This window comes from Alligator sinensis, unplaced genomic scaffold, assembly GCF_000455745.1.
Source record: "Alligator sinensis unplaced genomic scaffold, ASM45574v1 scaffold432_1, whole genome shotgun sequence".
NCBI classification, from domain to species: Eukaryota; Metazoa; Chordata; order Crocodylia; family Alligatoridae; genus Alligator; species Alligator sinensis.
The window spans coordinates 1,386,924-1,404,225 of record NW_005841998.1 but is presented as its reverse complement, the minus strand read 5'-3'; the positions used below and the strand labels follow the sequence as shown (position 1 = coordinate 1,404,225).

Below are 17,302 nucleotides of genomic sequence, written 5' to 3'. Positions count from 1 at the left end.
GCGTTCAGAGAAGAACTGGAAAATGTGGCCTAGTATTCTCAAGTCACGTAGGGACAGAAGTTACACATAAACCAATTTAAGTGACCAGAAACTGGTTTAAACCCATAACAGAACATAAGGTCAGTGCATATAAGCCAGTTTCAAAATAGCTGAAACTGGTTTAAGATAAACCTAGTTGAATATAGTATTAAAATTAACTAATTTGGGTCAAATCAATTTATGAAACTTCTGTCCCAGACCCCTTCGTGGTGTAAGTTAAATCAGAGACCCCCAGCACACTTTGCAGCCCTGGGCTGGGCTGTCTACTCCAGGGCTACCCCTGCCCCTTAGCTATAACAGGACTGGCCCCACCTCTCTGATCTCTAGTCAGAGCAGAGGAGTGGCCAAACACCAGCAGCATGGCCCCTTAAGGCAAAGGGGCAGGGAGGGGGGTTATTCCCCCTCCCTCCCCTCTCCCACTGAGGGACCGCAGCCAGGGTCCACCTGGCCACGGCAGAGCAGCCCATTAGGGTCTCCCCCACACCCTTACCGCTTCAGCGGCGGGGGCAGGAGTGTGGCCAGACCACAGCTGGCATGGCCTCACCATCCGCCCACTTAACCCAGGGCTGAGGCTGGGGAGCTTAGCCATGCTGGACTGTGGGTGCTGGTGGGCATGGAGGGGCCAGGCTGGGCCACAGGAGCAGGGCCCTTCCCAGCCACTGCTGCTGCTGCACCCCTGCATGGTGGCTGCTTATCAGTCTGTAGCTGCCGTGGGAGACAAATGAGCAAGCCCTGTGCAGGGGATGTGGCAGCAGTGACAGCTGCAGGCACACGAGCCCCTGTGGCAGGCAATTGCCAGGCTCTGGGCCTGCCAGTGCATCCAAACCAGCCCAGGCAGCTATGGGCACAGTGGACTTGTCCTGCATGGATAGTCCAGCTGCCAACGTGCCTGCCAACAGCTGCAATGGCGTCATCTCCGTGCCGCTGCCCAGCCAGCCGCCATCCGTGCGTGCTGGGCTGGGCTGTCATGGAGCTGCAGTCAGCTGGGAAGAGTCCTGCCCCCGCAGCCCAGCCCTGCTATCCACTCGCATGATCTGGGGCAGATCTGGGCCAACTGCAGGAGCTGCTGAGGGTAGGAGCAGAAGGGTTGGCCCGAGCCACCAGGGCAGGGCCCTTCCCAGGCAGCTGCAGCTCTGTGACAGCCAGGCCCAGCCTGGGTGCAAGGAGCTGGGAGCAATCCAGGCGCACAGCTCCTGTGGCCCCAGTTTGAGCCACAGACAGCTAGGAAGGGCCCTGCCCCCATGGCCACTCTCAGCAGTTTCAGCCCCAGGAGAATGGCAGGGCCATGCCCCCCAATGCATGAGCAGCCAACAGGGCAGAAAGCCAGGCAGACCCTAGCTGTGGTCCCCACGCCCATGGGAGAGAAGGGAGATGGAAGAGAGTTTAATCCGCCTTCCTGCCCCACCTTCACCTGAGGTGCTGCCCTGGCCGGTATCTGGCCCACTTGGGAACAAACCTGGCAAGGGCTACTTCCCCCTTCCCCCTCCAGGCACACCCCAGCTGGCGTCCCTGCAGGCCAGGATGGCGGTTTAAACCCCTTCCCAATCATATTCGGCCTGCCAGGGCTTGGCTTGCTCTAGCGACCCCCCGGCTTCTGGCCTGAGCCACTGCAGGCATGTGGCTGCATTTCCAGAATGAAAAGTTAATGTCTACTCGATTGCAAATCAGTTCAATCTACGCAGCAGGTTAGATTAACCTGCAAAGATTGAATCAATTCAGGCTTGGGCTTTTTGAATGTCTGTACTTAGCTATCAATGGTAAATTAAAATTCCATGTTGTTTAAACGAATGGGTTTTTTTGAGGCTTAATAGATAGAGTCTTGAATACTAGACTGTAAATTGTAAGTCTTACTAAAACACCGAAAGAGGATTTCGAATACTTTAAATAAATTAGAAATTCTAATAAAAGCTGAATTTCTTGCTTTTTATTTATCTGCTGACAGGTTTTCCTATCCTGCTTCTGCTAGACACACAGAGGAGGTTATTGTGGGGGTACCAAATGCATGCTAGGCAACTGGTATTTAAGCTGGTGAGGGAAAACTATCTGAACTAACAAAACCCAGCTATAAAAGCAGGCAAATTTTAGAAGCATTGGTAGGAGCCTGGACAGGCCCCTTTAAGAAGCCATTTCTGCTAGTACCTAAAGATTAAATACAACTAAAAAGCTGGTCTTGGTGATAAAATATGATGCTCACCTTGTATAAACAGGATTTCAAAACCCTTATATTCCCAGTACTAATGAAGATCCACAGAGATTTAGAACTATAATCTCCAATTGGCAGTTACAGGTACAAAGGTCAGTCGTACCAATTTAAACCTAGCTACTTATTTACCTAAAACTAAAAAAGATTATGCTGGCTAATTTTGAGAATTAAACATTAAAAACAGCATATCTACAATCCAATAAGAGTTCAAGTAATCCTAAACAATCTGCATTTAAAGAATACAAATGTACTTCCCCTGTAAAAGAGAAAAAAAATACAGCCTGCTGTATTCTGCATCTAGCTACAAGTCATGAAATTGCTAGACAGCTTCATACACACTTAATCTGACCTATTTAAATAATTCAGTTACATTAATTGTTAATACTAATTAATTGTTTTCGAAGAAATACACTGGGTAAATGAAAACTGCACTGACATTCGTGCAGTGCATGAAAGAGCAAGCTGTTCCATGTTATGATTCATATGGCTGCAAAATTTTGTTCACCAATTGCTTTGCATCATAGATGCTATTTTTCCTAGATAAGTAACATATTCCTCAGCACTGGTCATGCATATTCATTTTGGTCAGAGACCTGTTTCATTTCCACATACGCCGCCATTGTATCAAACATCTCTAGGTACATATTTTTCATCGGCACTACACGTCTCATTTACCGAAAACAAACCACAGCATCTCCAGCTTAAGAAAAACGTTAAATAAATACCCTTATCTTTCCAATTGCTCGGCTGACTGTCCATCTCTCCTCCAATGCTCTACCCTCCAGCTGTGATTATCAATTATGCATACCAAGAAAATAGCTGCAATTGGAAAATTCTACAGTCTGTGATATGAAACATCAGTTTCCCCAGCAGAGGTCTGCAGTCTCGTCTGCTGCACAACTACTGCAGGACTTAAGTCACCTGACTGTCTTCTGGGTGTGGAAGAGACTGACGCAGCGCAATCTGTAACTAAGCTACTAATGCTCCAGCACTAATTCTAAAATTCAATCTCCTTACTGATGCAGCCATTTGCTTGCTACTGGTAGCAAAATGGAACTAAAAGGAAGGTAGGAAAAGAAATTAGTAATTCAAAAGGTGGGGATAAAAAGGCTGCACTTGTAATGTCTCAGTGCTAAGGTATTAAGTTCAGCCTCGTTGCAGAATCTTGCATGTATGTCAATAGTGCTCTCTTTCACCAAACTGACAGTCTGTGACCATGGTCTTCATGTCAGTTTAAAAGCTTTACTTTAAATGTTAAGTAGTTTTCTTTTAAGAAAAAGAAAGATCAAACCTTACATTTAGCATTCTGCAACATCTAATTCTTGCTTTCCCCTGCTCTCTTCTCCACCCTCCCCCCCGGCCTTTTTTTTTTCCTGCAAGTGTTTCTCATACCTCCAATGAAAGCTTTAGTCATCCTGCCATTCATATAACCTGAACTTCTGATCATCAATGCATTTCTTTTCAGTGAGAAAACAGTACAACAATATTTCCATCTTTCCCATAAAGGAAACTCAAGGAAATCTCTGTATCAATTACCTTATTCCTTAAAAAACAGCTCTCTCACATTCTGCTCATGTCAATGAATAGGTATTAGTGAAAAGGAGGGGGGGGGATTTTTTTTCAAAACCAAAAACCTACTGCCAACTTGGCAGCATCTATTGTTGTCAATTCCTACTATTTTGTTTTGAGCCTCTTGATATTAGAAACTGTAGCTCCTGCAATCACGATTCTGAGACTGGAAGAGGCGTTAATTTAAGAGTTCTCTACAACCTTGGGACTAGAACAAGTTTGTAAACATAGTGCAAGTATAAGCTACAGCAGGGCTGTCCAACTTCTAAGTGGCTGGGGCTACCCCATTCTTCAGGCAAACCTGCAAGGGCCACAGACCCTGGAGGCCACATGCCCCACTTCTGCTGCATCACGTGACCCAGCACCTATGCTGCTGCACCACACAATTCCCTGCTGCTGCTCCCAGTGCTCCCCCAACTCACCCTTAGCAACCTGGCCACCAGCTCCCCCACTGCCACTCGGACTCCCCAGACACTTCAGGCTGCACTGCACTGCCCTGCCCGCTGGGACAGTGGCAGGAGGAAGCCTAGGAACCACAATTAACCCCTCATGGGCCACCACCAGTTGGACAGCCCCGAGCTAAAGGATAAAATCTGGAACAGACAAAAAACTCAAAAATACATTTATTCTCCCCCGAAAGTCAGAAGTTAGAACATAGTTAAAACTTAAAAAAAAATAACTCCCCCCATTTTTGAATGCTTGGGATTAACAATAAGGGGGCAAAAAAGCACCCCAGCATGGACACCGATTGCAGAATAAACCCAGACAGACCACATCCTAAATCTAATCCAGAAAAAGGACTTCACAAGTTTCCATGAAAGCAATTTTCAGTTTGACACTAAATTAGGTATTCCTATCTTAACATTTGGTTTTCTCTACTGAATGTATAGTTATCCTTCAGTGCAACATGAAATGAAAACAAGTTTACCAAAGTCACATAAAGCCCTGGACACCTACTGCCTTTTGCACTGCTCTACAGTCAGTCACTTCTCTGATATTGTAGGTACAAATATGGCCTTAGAATTGATGCAACATTTTATTCCCATTCTGAACTGCCATAAAATCCAAAGGTCTAGAATCTGTGGGAACTTAAAATCAGCTGCATATATTAAGACTGTGGCAATTTGTCTTTTTTTGGCATTAACTATAACAGTGAAATAAAGGCTTGGAAACTGGCTTTCCCCTTTAAGCTATAAATATTAATGTCAACTAGTTCCTACTAAGATGTGGGCTTTTCCATTCCCCCCCCACCATTTTTGTGTTATTTGGGATAAATCTGATTCAAAATAACACTAAAAGTTGCCTGCTAAATTTGACACACAAGAAAATTAGTCACCAATACACCCTTCTTGTTGCCATTGCTCTGTAAGAGTCAAGTATTCTTAGAACTGTCAGAGTACAACAAAGCTGCATTCACTTTAGTTTCTGGCTGAAAAAGATGTCTATTTTCTATTCCAGGTCCCTATCCTTTTGATATGCTTAGGATACAGTTAACTTTATTACAAATAAAAAGTTAAACTAAAACCACCTGATGCCATTGGCAGCTCATTTAACCAGTTATAAAATTTGTGGAACAGAAATTTAGAATGTCCTCTTTTCTCATACTTAAGCGTTATACATACACGCACAAAGAAAACAAAGTAATTTCTATTGTCAAATCCCAAGTGCATTAGCCCCATACGCAGACCCTTCTCACTCCCTTGCTCCTTGTACTTCGTCCCTTTCATTTCTTCTCTACATGTACAATATTTATTCCATCTTCCTCATGCAGTCATTTAGCCCAAAAACTCCAATATAATGAAAAATGTCCCTTCACAATTACTTGCACCTTATTTCAGATAATGAACACTCATGTCATGCTGTTAAGCATACAAATGGAGGTTAACAATTTATTATGGAATGAGAACGGTTTATTGAGTGTTAATTCTATGCTGATTTCTGGAACAATTTTAACTCGGCCAACAAGCAAATTATAAGAAGTGACAGCATCAATTAATGCACATCTAGAATTGGCTCAACCAAATTCAGGACATAGCTGTATTTGAATAAGAAGGTTCACATGTATAAACCCAATCAATTTAATCAATATTCTAACCTAGAACAACTAGTATTCTAGGATCAGCCTGCAGATCTCATCAACCTCTGGCTTTTTTAATCATAGCTTAGAGCAGGACTTTTAAAGCGCACCTACGCGTGATTTAAGGAGCCTTAGCCCCATTTAAAGCACATTAAGGACATGCATCTACACATGTGCACCCTTAATGCACCTTAAAAATGGCAATTTTAGGCTATTCACGCCTAAATTTGACACCTGCAAAAGCAGGTATCAAATTTAGGTGCAAACAGCTAAAGCACCTTAATGCACGTGTATGTTGACTGACTTGGGACTAACTTCAGTGGAAATAGAAGTACGGCAATGCCAAGTGCTTTTAAGGACATCTACACGTGCTTTTACACATTCCTAAACATAATGCACATTTCCCTAATGCGCATTAAAGGCGATTTAGGTGCGTGCCTACACATGCACGCGCTAAGGTACATTAAACGGGGCGTGCAGACCAACTTGAGATGAAAATTAGTCCCAAATCAGTCTGCACACCCCGTTAATGTGCCTTAGCGCATGCACATGTAGACGCACACCTAAAAGTCACCTTAATGCCCATTAGGGAAATGTGCATCATGTTTAGGCATGTGTAAAAGCATGTGTAGATGGCCTTAAAAGCACTTGACATTGCCCCATTTCTGTTCCCACTGAAGTTAAATGGTGAAGTTCTCACATAAGGTTCTAGTAGAGACTTCTATGAGACCGTTAATGAATAAGCTAGCAAGAGCTCCAGTTTCTCATAATCTTGTACCATTTTTAATGAAAAAAAGGCGTAGAATACCGAGTAGTAGTACTCGGTTAAACATAAAAGCCTTCTGCCTCCAGAAAGCTGGGACCCAGAGTATTTTAAGTAGAACACATCAAGGCTATTCATCACAAGTTCCAGGGTAACTGGAAGCTTGTGTCAGGAGCATTCAAAGATTGGAATGGCAGGAGTGGTATCAACTGAAGGAAGCTAGCATAGTACCGGCCTGTACAATGCCAACTAACATCGCTCTTAGTGGTCTAATTTCATAATGAAAATTCACAAAATGCTCTGTCAAGAAGTAAACTGCACTAGTTTGTACTAAGTTTTCTGCCTGACCATTTCATTTGGGGAAAAAAAACCCCAAACAAACACACACACATTTTTCTCTGTTCTTTTTCCATCTCAAATCAGAAGTCTGTTTACTTTTTTTTTAAAAATCAGTATTTCAGAAAAGGTGAGAGCGCCCCAAAATAGTTAATCATGTTTCTGAAAGCAACTGTAAAATTCTTTAAAAAGTGAGCCTTCTTTTCAATGATGGCCTTTCTTGGCAGCTAAATTCTTGTTTATATCTGACTACTTACTGTAGTTCTAACCAGGATATGGAAACAGAGGAGAACAGCAACTGGTTAATGGTGATACACAGTAACATTCCTCTTGGCTAAAGCCTCACATAATTTTTAGAACAACTTGGATTCAAGTTACAGACATACGAAAAGACAAGTACTTTATTTGTGCTCCCAGAGACTAAAATAGATGGATATATTTTTAATCACACCAGCAGTGGGCATGTGCAGCAGGTGACTACCTTCTCAAACTGTGGCTCAGCACTTTCATGTCTTATGCTTTACTCTGTAATGGCAGCTTTTAAGGGAATGTGAGGTTTTCATATATTAATTGCATTCAGTCTGAATGACATGAAGTGCCCTTGAGCAGACAGCCGACTAGAATCCACAAACAAGAGACTCACAAACCCACAGAAATTCTGAATTTTTAGTCTTAAATTAAGCCCAAATATTTTTTTTAAAATGAGTGCCTAAATTAGGAATCTGATTTTCAGGAGTTGAATAGAACCCACAGCCCCTACCAACTTCAACTGGTACAAATGGCAGTCAAAATTTCTAGAAGCTATAGGGGAAACATGCCATTTCCACTGGATGATTTCAGTACACAACATGGATTTCAATGCTCTTAACCTCTGAAAAAAAGGGACAACGTTTCATTGTTTAATGTTCTGCTGTTGCTAGATGCTTTGAAAGTCCAACATTCTGATTAAAAATTCATTAAGTTCTTAACCATATACATATTGGACATTTAAAGTCTTCTACATTCCGAATATATCATTGTCAAAACTCCTATTTTGTAGACATTAAGGCTAGCAAGTAGTTTGGTGGCATCTTCAGAACATTTGGCAGCCTCTTTCCATGAATACGTAATAGAGAAGATGCTATCTGTTGTTCACCTTCACACAAATATCACTTTCAGATCCTCTAAAAAGTCTTGAAGGAGTTAAGATTGACAGGCAGCAAGGATTAAGATAGGTTGCAGTGGCTTTTTAAATTTTCCAACTCCCTAGAGCATTTTAGAAAATACAAATTACAAAAAAAGGAATGAAAAAAGCAATTTGAAAATATCTTAAAAACTGCTCTACTACTACTTCTCTGCTCTACTTTGGAATATGTCACACCCTTGGGCAGCATTTTCCATGCCATAAATTATCTTTCATTTATAAACACTAGATGGCACCAAACTCTAATTTTAGAGAGAGTGTTACAACAGCTGTTATGTAGACACTACCATGTTATATACATATGTATACACACACTTTCTGGTTTAATTCCTTTCATTGTTATTCCCCCCTCCCAATCTTGCTATCGAGTACTATGGCCTATGTCCAGTATATTGTTGGACAACTCTGAAAACCTAGGGATATGCTTGGCAGCAATTACATTTAAAATTAGACCATTAAGAAGAGATTACTCTAAAAGCTGATGTATATGAGCAGCAGGTTTTTGCAACATTTATGCATTTAGATGTTAAAAACTCTCAAGGGTTGCAAACAGTGCACTACAGTTCACTCCAGATATCAAGGGCAATTTTTTGGATGTACAGGAAAGCCTTGCTATTCATGAACTCTGGATTCGCGGGTTCAAATATTTGCAGGGGAGGACAAAGCCGGGAGATGGTAGAGAGCGAGTGCTGGGAACACGGAGGGAGGCAGCAGCATCTTCTCCCCCAGAGGCAGCCGTGGTGGCACTTGGGGGAAGGGGTCAGTCCTCAGGCACTGCAGGGGAACCCCAGGGACAGGGAGGAGCGAGGCAGCGGCGGCATCTCTGCTGCCACCACTGGAGGCATCCGTGGTGGTGTTAGGAGCCGTGGCAGCGGCAGCACTTGGGGAGAAGGGGTTGGTTCCCAGGCGCTACAGGAGAGCCCCACGAACAATGGGGGGTGGGGCAAGCAGGGAATGTCTGTGGGGTCTGACAGGGAGCCCCATCAGTATTTCGCCATTCACGGGGATCTCTGGAATGTATCCACCGCAAATGGCGAGGGTCTCCTGTACATTAATATTCTGGTATTTAAACTGACCTTTAGCAATGGCACAGGAAAACAAAGTATTTAAGGAGTACACCATCACTCAGCAGTGTTTTTTCAAATGTCTGCCTGAATATTAAGTTAAACTAGCTTTAGTGAACATTAATGCTCAGGTCTGAAGTTAAAATCATGAACAGGCTATTGTTTTTTCTAGGTATTATGTCATTGCCATAATTATTGAGAGTATGGTAGAGATGAACAAAGATGGATACAACAGGCCACAGACAAACACCCATTGTTTGCCCTCCAGGTTTTTTTTCCTAAGCGTGAAAAAGCACTGTGAGAGGTATATTCATCAATGCTTTGATTTAGAGTTCTACTACTCAAAAATTGTGTATTAATAGTATGGTTTAATGAAGAAACAATTGTTTAACTGCTGTCTTCTCTAACTACACTGAGATTTTCAAAAAGGCTACGTAAGTCAGTAATTCCAAAACAAGGTGGAGAGACAGAGAGAGTGCGCGCACACGCACGCAGTTTGCGCACGTGCATTTCTGTGCTAAAAAACTACAAAAAGATTTTGGACTGCATCTCTTCCTGATTCAGCATTCTTGCCAGTTTGAAAATTTGTCAGCAAATTAGATCCAGGTTCCAACTGTCCAGAAGTTCTCTAGGCTTTAACTGATATGTTCTCAAGAAAATATTCCAATATCTTTAAGAGACAAAATTTAATATCCCATCTCAAAGAACTACTATACAACACTAGCTTTTCTTAGAATCTACTAGTAAAATAAGGGTATTAAGTAAGCAAATTTATGCTATCTCCCTAGAGTTTTCCTTTGTGTTTAAAGGACAGCACTTTCCTCCAGGCTTATGCAGTCTCTAGAAAACTGACTGGCTATATTTTTGAGTAAAAAGGTTTTATTTATTTCTTTCATATGTTTTTAAAGAGTAAACAAAAAGTACGATTCGGACTTTATAAAACACAAAGACCAGCAAGAAACCTCAGCTGCAAATGCCAATTCAAAAAAATCTTAGCAATTCACTTTCCAAACAGCCTAAGAGAACTCTACAGAATTAAAAGTTTCATTTTAGTACTTCTCATCTTTATCCTGGTTATTAAGCATAAATAATATTTATGATATGCCAGAAAAACATCTTTGAAAAATCAAGTTTTGGTGGGGGAATTTTTAAAGCCAAGACAAACTCCTGGGTCATGTCCATACATACAGGCAACACGCGGTTTGTGGAGCCACAAACTGCACGTGTTGCATGTTAAACTGTGCACGGCGCTGCTAATTTGCAGCATGGGCAAAATTTCCCAGTAGCAAAAAACAAAAACAAAAAACAGGAAGAAAAAGGAGCACAAGGCGTAAGAAAATAGTGTGTGCTGGGACAAATGCAGAAACTGGGGAGCAAGCAGCTCTGGGCTGCCTGCTCATCTCTGCACGCTACAGAGCCCCCATGCCGAGTCACACTGCACCCCAGCCAGCCACAGTGGCTGGCTGGGTTACATACAACATGCCTTGAGAGGAGGAAGCAGGCAGCTCCTCCATTTCTATGTGCTGCTCCTCACCTGGCTGGGGTGCAGGGTGCCTCAGCCACACCTGAAGCCAGGCCAGGAGCTGGGAACAGGGGGTTTGCACACAGTGGGTCAATGCGTCCTGCAACAAAGGGCACTTGCAGAGGTGTGAGCTGTGGCACAAAGTAGCGGCAAGTTTTTGCCGCTACTATGTGCGCCACTGCAAGAGCATGTCCCTGCTCATCTGTAAGTGGCCCTGGAGTTCAAATGAATGAAGGAGAATCCATTTTCAAGAAAAGCACTGGAAGAGTCAACTGGTACTGGTATCAAGCCTTCATAAAAGCAACAAAGAATAATTTTGTGACAGTACAAAGACTACTGTACTAAGTGACAACTGTATCTGAAAAAAACAAAAAGGTAAAAAACTTAAGAAAGAAGAACACTGACTACTAGGAAAAAAAGATACATGCACATAATTTCAGAGGTTGTCCAGTCTTTAAAAACCTGAATTCCTAGGTGTAAAATAGGGCAAATAATACAGCCACACATTCAAACACCAGAATTAGAGGCAAGATGTATACACATAACATGGAGTCTACACAAAACAAAAAGCTAAAAACTGGACAGGATGCATGTGGTAAAACAAGATTTTTTCAGAATGTAGATTACTATTAAATACATACATCCAAATTATTGCTGATTTATAGGTATTCACATTAATACCAAACTGAAAGCTAAGGATAGACTGCCCGTGCTAGAAGTAGTTTTCCACTAAGTCATAGGCTTATGTATAATTCACAGGAACCTTTCCAGCACAGGCACAGCAGTGGGAGGCAGGAAGCCAAGCACAGCTTTACTGCATCTTACAAATTAGCTGCAACTGACTGTGGCATAAAATTGAGAGCAACATGTATAAGAAGCAAAATGGCCAAGAGACCTACCTTTAACCTTTCTGCTCTTTTAATTTAAGAGTATAACTGGACAGCAAATACTATGCTGGAGTTCAGCAGAGCAGACTATTTGGAGAAGAAATACAAGTCCTCAATATACCTGTATTGAGTAAAGGGATTTTAATGGTCACAGAATACTGAACCTCTTCTTATGCTCAGCTTTTCCAGTAACCTAAATGTTAGACTCCTTGATGCATGTCTAGGCCAATGGAGACCTAACAGCCTCCCAGTCTTTTCTGGTTATAAGCTTTACATGTAGTGACAGAAGAGATAGCACTCAGAAAACTTAAGATCTCCAAATGAACTCTGTATAAGAAATAAAAGCACTTGGAATTAAAAACAAAACAAAAAACTTAGACACAAAATAGATTAAATATACCCTCTATTACCCCTGGAAATTTGTTTCTTCTCCAATTTCACAGACCTCCATGCCATTTTTAATCATTGCTGTGCCTGCTTCTTTCCTCAGACCTGATGAATGCTTCTCATTTGAAAGCTCGTCTAAGCTTATCCCAACCATGCCGTTGGTCTAATTATTAAAATCACCACCCAATCCTTGCCCCTCGCATAATTCCTGGACCATGATGGTTATATCACTCCAACCCTCTGCAGCTCAGTCTTACAATAATATGGCTTTGCACAAGAATCTAGTTGAAAACAGCTTAAAACCACGGGGACACCCAATTAACAGCTAGGTTGCACAGCTTCTGATGCCCTGGGTTTCTTTTTTTTCCCCTTTTAAATAGAGGACTACAGAGGAATTTGAAATAAGCATTAAACTGTTCTCTTAGCTTGGCATAAAATTCTTTATCAAGAAAACACCAGGAGGAGGAGGAGAGAAGAAATCCATGCTGTGTGGCTGGTATGCAAGTAAAAAGTACTGATAGTCAGAATAGGCTGGTAGCACCAGAAGTGTTACATAATGAAATGTATACAGTGATCTACTTCAAAAGAAACAAATCATAATATGCTGAAATTCAGCTAAAGAAACTGCTGAGGAACGAGATGCAAGACAGTATATGAAGATTACCTGAGGATTTACTCAGCTTTGCTGAAAATATAGCAGGAGTTTTCTCCTTTTCTTTACCAGACGGAACTTCTCTCTCCACTTCTTTCTCAAGAGCTTCAGGTTTTACTATACTAACTACCTCTTTTTCAGCAGACAAAGATGAAACATCTGCAGGTAGCAAGGATGCCTTGGATATTTCAAGCTCTTCTCTGTTTACAGCCTCTGAAGGTTTTTCCAAAACATGAACATTTTCTTCTGCTTTCACTTTTACATTCTTTAAAGATAGATCATGGGGTAGTTCTGGGCAAGGCAACTGCCTCAGCTCACCTTTGATCCCATTAGTCATCTCTTTACTCTCATCTTTGTACAGTATTTCTTTACCAAAGACTTCTGTCACCAGTTTAGGCGTGGATTCAGTGGTGACCAATGTCACAAAGTCTTCTGTCACTTGGACTGGAGAGGACTCTGTGGGTAAAAGAACTTTGTCTCCGATTTTGGACTCCTCAGCAATATGCATTTCAGCTGAATAGGCAACAGCATTCAGATCTTCCATCTGAAGGGAAATTTTTTCCTTCTTGTCTATTTCCATGGAAGCCGCCTCTACAGGCACCAGAGCCGGCATTCTGGAAAAAGCCAATTCAGGTTGGAAAGATTCCAGATAGGGCTTGGCCGTAGAAGGCAGCAGCTCCTCAAGTTCTTCCATACTTCCATGATCTGTTCCAATCTTCCCAGTGTTTTCAACTGATTTACTTGTCGCAGTAAGAGATGATGGAACTTCATTTTCTTTCTGAGGAAAATCAGGTGTTGGCTGATTGCTGAGCACGTCATCGTTTTCAGGCTGAGGTGACAATTTTTCAACAGGCTCTTTATGTTCAGGCACATCCTGCGAAACACATTCTGCTATCAGTGTCTCCGAATAATCTGAAAAGATTGGTGAAGGAGATTCACTGGAGATCTTTGTTTCTTTAATTAAATCACATGCAATAGATATATAAGGAGTCTCTATTTCTTCAGTAACAGCCCTATTCTTATGATCAGGTTCTTTGAACGCAGCTTCTTCCTTTATTCCTTGAGCCTCTTTTAATGATATATTCAGTTCCTCTTGGTACAGTGGAGGTTTCTCAGACACTTGTTTCACGTTATCATAACTAGCCACAGAAGTAAAAGTTTCTAATGGGGAGGCTTCAAGCTGTACAGCAATAGCATCTGCAGAAGCAGCTCCAGTGTTTGATGGGGCTTCCATGACAATATCAGGCAAGACTGGTGATGGAGCAGCTTCAGGTCCTTCAAATGAGGGACAGAGCTGTGCTACAGGATTCAAAGGCTCTTGTAAGGACTCAGATGTTTGAACTAAATCAATCTTAGTTTCATAAGTAAGTTTTGTACATGTTGCATCATGCATTTCACTCTCATATGCTTCTTGCACTAAGTCTGGAGTTAGACCTTCAGGCACATTTGCTGCATTATCAAATGATATATTTGATAAAGTATCTGTTTTAGCATAGTCAGCTTCTAGACCTTCCTGCCTGCCTACTAATTTAAAATCACGTTCTATCCATGTCTGGACTTTCATTTCTGCTATTTTTTTCTCATCGGTTTTGTTTTCTGAAGCACCATCCTCCAACAAAGAAAGAGATTTGACTATATTGTCCTCAGATGTTATGGTAGGTTCAAATTTAGCACACGTAATGTAAGTTTGTGACGATCCCTTTAGAGCTTCTGGGGTGCTTGGGAAAGAAAGATCTTCATTACTGCCTTCACTCTCCTTTTCATAATCTTTCTGTATTGTCAGCATCTTATCTGCATCAAATCTCTTGTCTAAACTGCTTTCTAATTTGCGATCTACCTCACTTATTACAGCCTCTTTCAAGCTGCTAACTCCATGACAAGTATCTTTTACTTCCCATATTGGTTCATATGGTTTGAAATCTACATATTGTTCCCTTGAAGGAGTGTCTTCTTTCAAAGCCATCTTTTCACCACCATCATCAATATCATATTTTGCTTTCTTAGAAGACTCCTTTTCATCATGCTTTTCAAACAATTCCATATGGGCTTCTGGAGACGCATCCTGCTGCTGTGCAGTGATTTTTCCTAGGCTATATATTTCTTTACCATTTTCTAGCAGCATTTCTTCTTTAGTCTGGGAGACAATGGTTGCTTCGACTTTAGTGGATGGAGATTTCATTTCTGAGTATTCCATCTCTGGGGCTTCTCTTAAATTTTTCTCTATGAGAAATGGATTTCTTGTATTTTCTGTAGTTTCTTTATAAATATCACTTCCCTTTTCTTTGTAAATGGTTCTTGCAGATAATCCCTCTGATAACATATCAAAGGTTGCATGCTCTTTAAAAGGATCAGCTGAGAAAGGAGAGAAGGAAGGAAGAGAAGCAGCAGTGTCAAGCGGGACAGCAGTAAAATCCTCTTGACCAGACGACACAATGCTACCTGGCTTCTCCTGCAAGTCCATAACTTTTTCTGTGACCATGGACAGAAAGGAAAGTTAGAGAATGCAAGTGTTCTTAAAAAGTTAATACAAACTTTATGACAGGTTCAAATAATGTTAGTTATTAAAGATTCCTCTAAATTCTAGCCTAACTACTACTGTCCATTTAAAGATACGGGTTAAAAAGTGTTATTCTACTTCACCTCTCCTAGCAGAGAAGTGGGCAAATGTTAAAGCAGCAGCAACTTTGTGCAGTGCAAAGATTACAGTAAAGCACAACAGGCCATAGAACAGATCACACAAGAACATCAGGCATTTAACCAGGTGTAGGGAACAATCTGTATTTTTCCCCTTTTACAAGGGAAGCTAGTGACCAGAGTATAAAATGAAAGGTCACTCTATATCCATTATAGATAGACAATCTATTGATGCAAAATACTGCAGAAAGTTATTATGAACTAAGTCTTTCTACTAAGCATTAAGAGCAACTATACTTTAAAATGTTAACCTGTTAACAGAACTAAACATTACCCTCCATTAAGATCCTAGAACTCACAGACAGCTATACTTGTTTACAAGTTGTGTTTGCTTCTGTAGAGTCTGTTGAATCTTGAGCAAATAGATTGCAAGCTTTAAAATTTAGAAGATAAATGCTATACTTGGACCCAAACTAATTTTTGAGTTAATGGAAGCTAGAGGGAAGGTGTTAATGAGATGGAAGCTGAAGCACAGAACGTACTCAGACAAAAGGCTAGCAGAAAGAACTTGCCTGCAGAGGAGTATATCAGAGGCTCAGATGCAGCAGGAAGAGCAAAAAGGGTCTCATCTGAAAAACAAACAAACAACCTCAGAAGAAATAAAGATTAGGTAGTTTAGAAAGGGAAGAAAGCAAGCAAGTATTCAGTTGACAATCAGCATGTACACCCACGTCAAAAGCCACAGGACTAGACAAACCAGAGAAATGAGAGTGTGGCCCAATTATTAAAAACTTTCCATTTCATGATGAGGTCACTAAAGACAAACTTCCCCATCCCCCAAGCTAGGAACCAAAAGAAAAATTTGTATGCAGCAATTTTAATTTTGGTCCAAACTTCTGCACTACAGTTCCAATTAAATTGTAGCACCAGGAATAAATCACCTTGAGCTGACACTGATGTGTCATCCTTACATGTATTCAGCTTGTCCAAGGGTCTCAGAACAGTAACCCAAGCATAAGAAAAATGAAAGATGCTTTCAACTTGAGAATGTGTTTAGAAAACAAGGGGGATGGGGAAGTGGTTCCAGGCACTAAACTCCATTTTTGGTTGCCATTTGTGATAGTTACACCATACTGTTTCCCTTATTTAAAATGCGCCCCCCCTCATGTTCCTAGACCAACTTCCATTTGTAAAAATGCACAACTAGCCACATGCTGTCAAACTGTACAAGATACAAATAAATATATATTTGTTGTTACAGCTACCTAAAGTAATCTTGGCTGCCATTTACAACACTACTAAATAAATTCCCAAATGAATTGTAAGGAAACTGAATGAGTCTCTTTAAAAACCATAGTAAACTGACGCCATGCATATTCCCTTTCTTTTGTGAATAACCCCAAAAATCAAGTTTTACAAATGGAAAAGCTAAACCGGAAGTTCTCAAATCATGATCCACAAATTAAACTGTGTACACCATAGTATGGTTTTCCTTGCTATTTAGTGTCTCTCCCTCTGCAAGTCCATTCATAACCTCTGAAGGGGCCTGTAGCCTATGAAAAGTATACGCCTTTCTGAACAAATTAATCTTTAAAAGGTATCATTCTGCACTGCCTTCTAAATTAAACTTCGATGACAAAGGGACATAAAAGGTCCAGAGACATTTTGAGAGTTGGGTCCCACTGGTAAAAAGGCAACTGCTACCCTGGATCTCCAATTTCTGTCAGAATGCAACAAATAAAGAACAGGAAACACTTCCACTGGCATTAGTTTAAAGGCGGCCATTTTACATTACAAACCACATACAGGAATATTTACTTAAATAAGACAACCCCTCCAATAACTACATTCCATTATATGAAAAAAAAAAAGTATGTGTATTTGTTATTATTTTCTACATATAGAATCTAATTATTGGAGGTTGGTTTTGAATTTGTCCTCTTCCATCGCTACAACCGGGAAAATAAAAATGGGGGGGGGCGGGGA

General features: G+C 41.2%; 1 protein-coding gene across 3 annotated transcripts in view; it reads right to left on the bottom strand.

Moving 5' to 3' along the window:
* Nucleotides 1-17,302, bottom strand: part of RTN4 (reticulon 4) — a 44,702-nt gene that overhangs the window by 25,786 nt on the left and 1,614 nt on the right. The window contains exons 1-2 of one of the 3 annotated variants that reach the window (XM_006021583.3): nt 15,889-15,945; nt 12,695-15,151 (exon numbers count right to left, since the gene is read on the bottom strand). In XM_006021583.3, the coding sequence (XP_006021645.2) occupies nt 12,695-15,143 (2,449 nt within the window). In that variant the 5' untranslated portion in view covers nt 15,144-15,151; nt 15,889-15,945. Of the gene's footprint in view, nt 1-2,967; nt 3,125-12,694; nt 15,152-15,888; nt 15,946-17,302 lie in introns of those variants that run through there. The other 2 variants (XM_025201578.1, XM_014518978.2) reach the window with 2 other exon arrangements.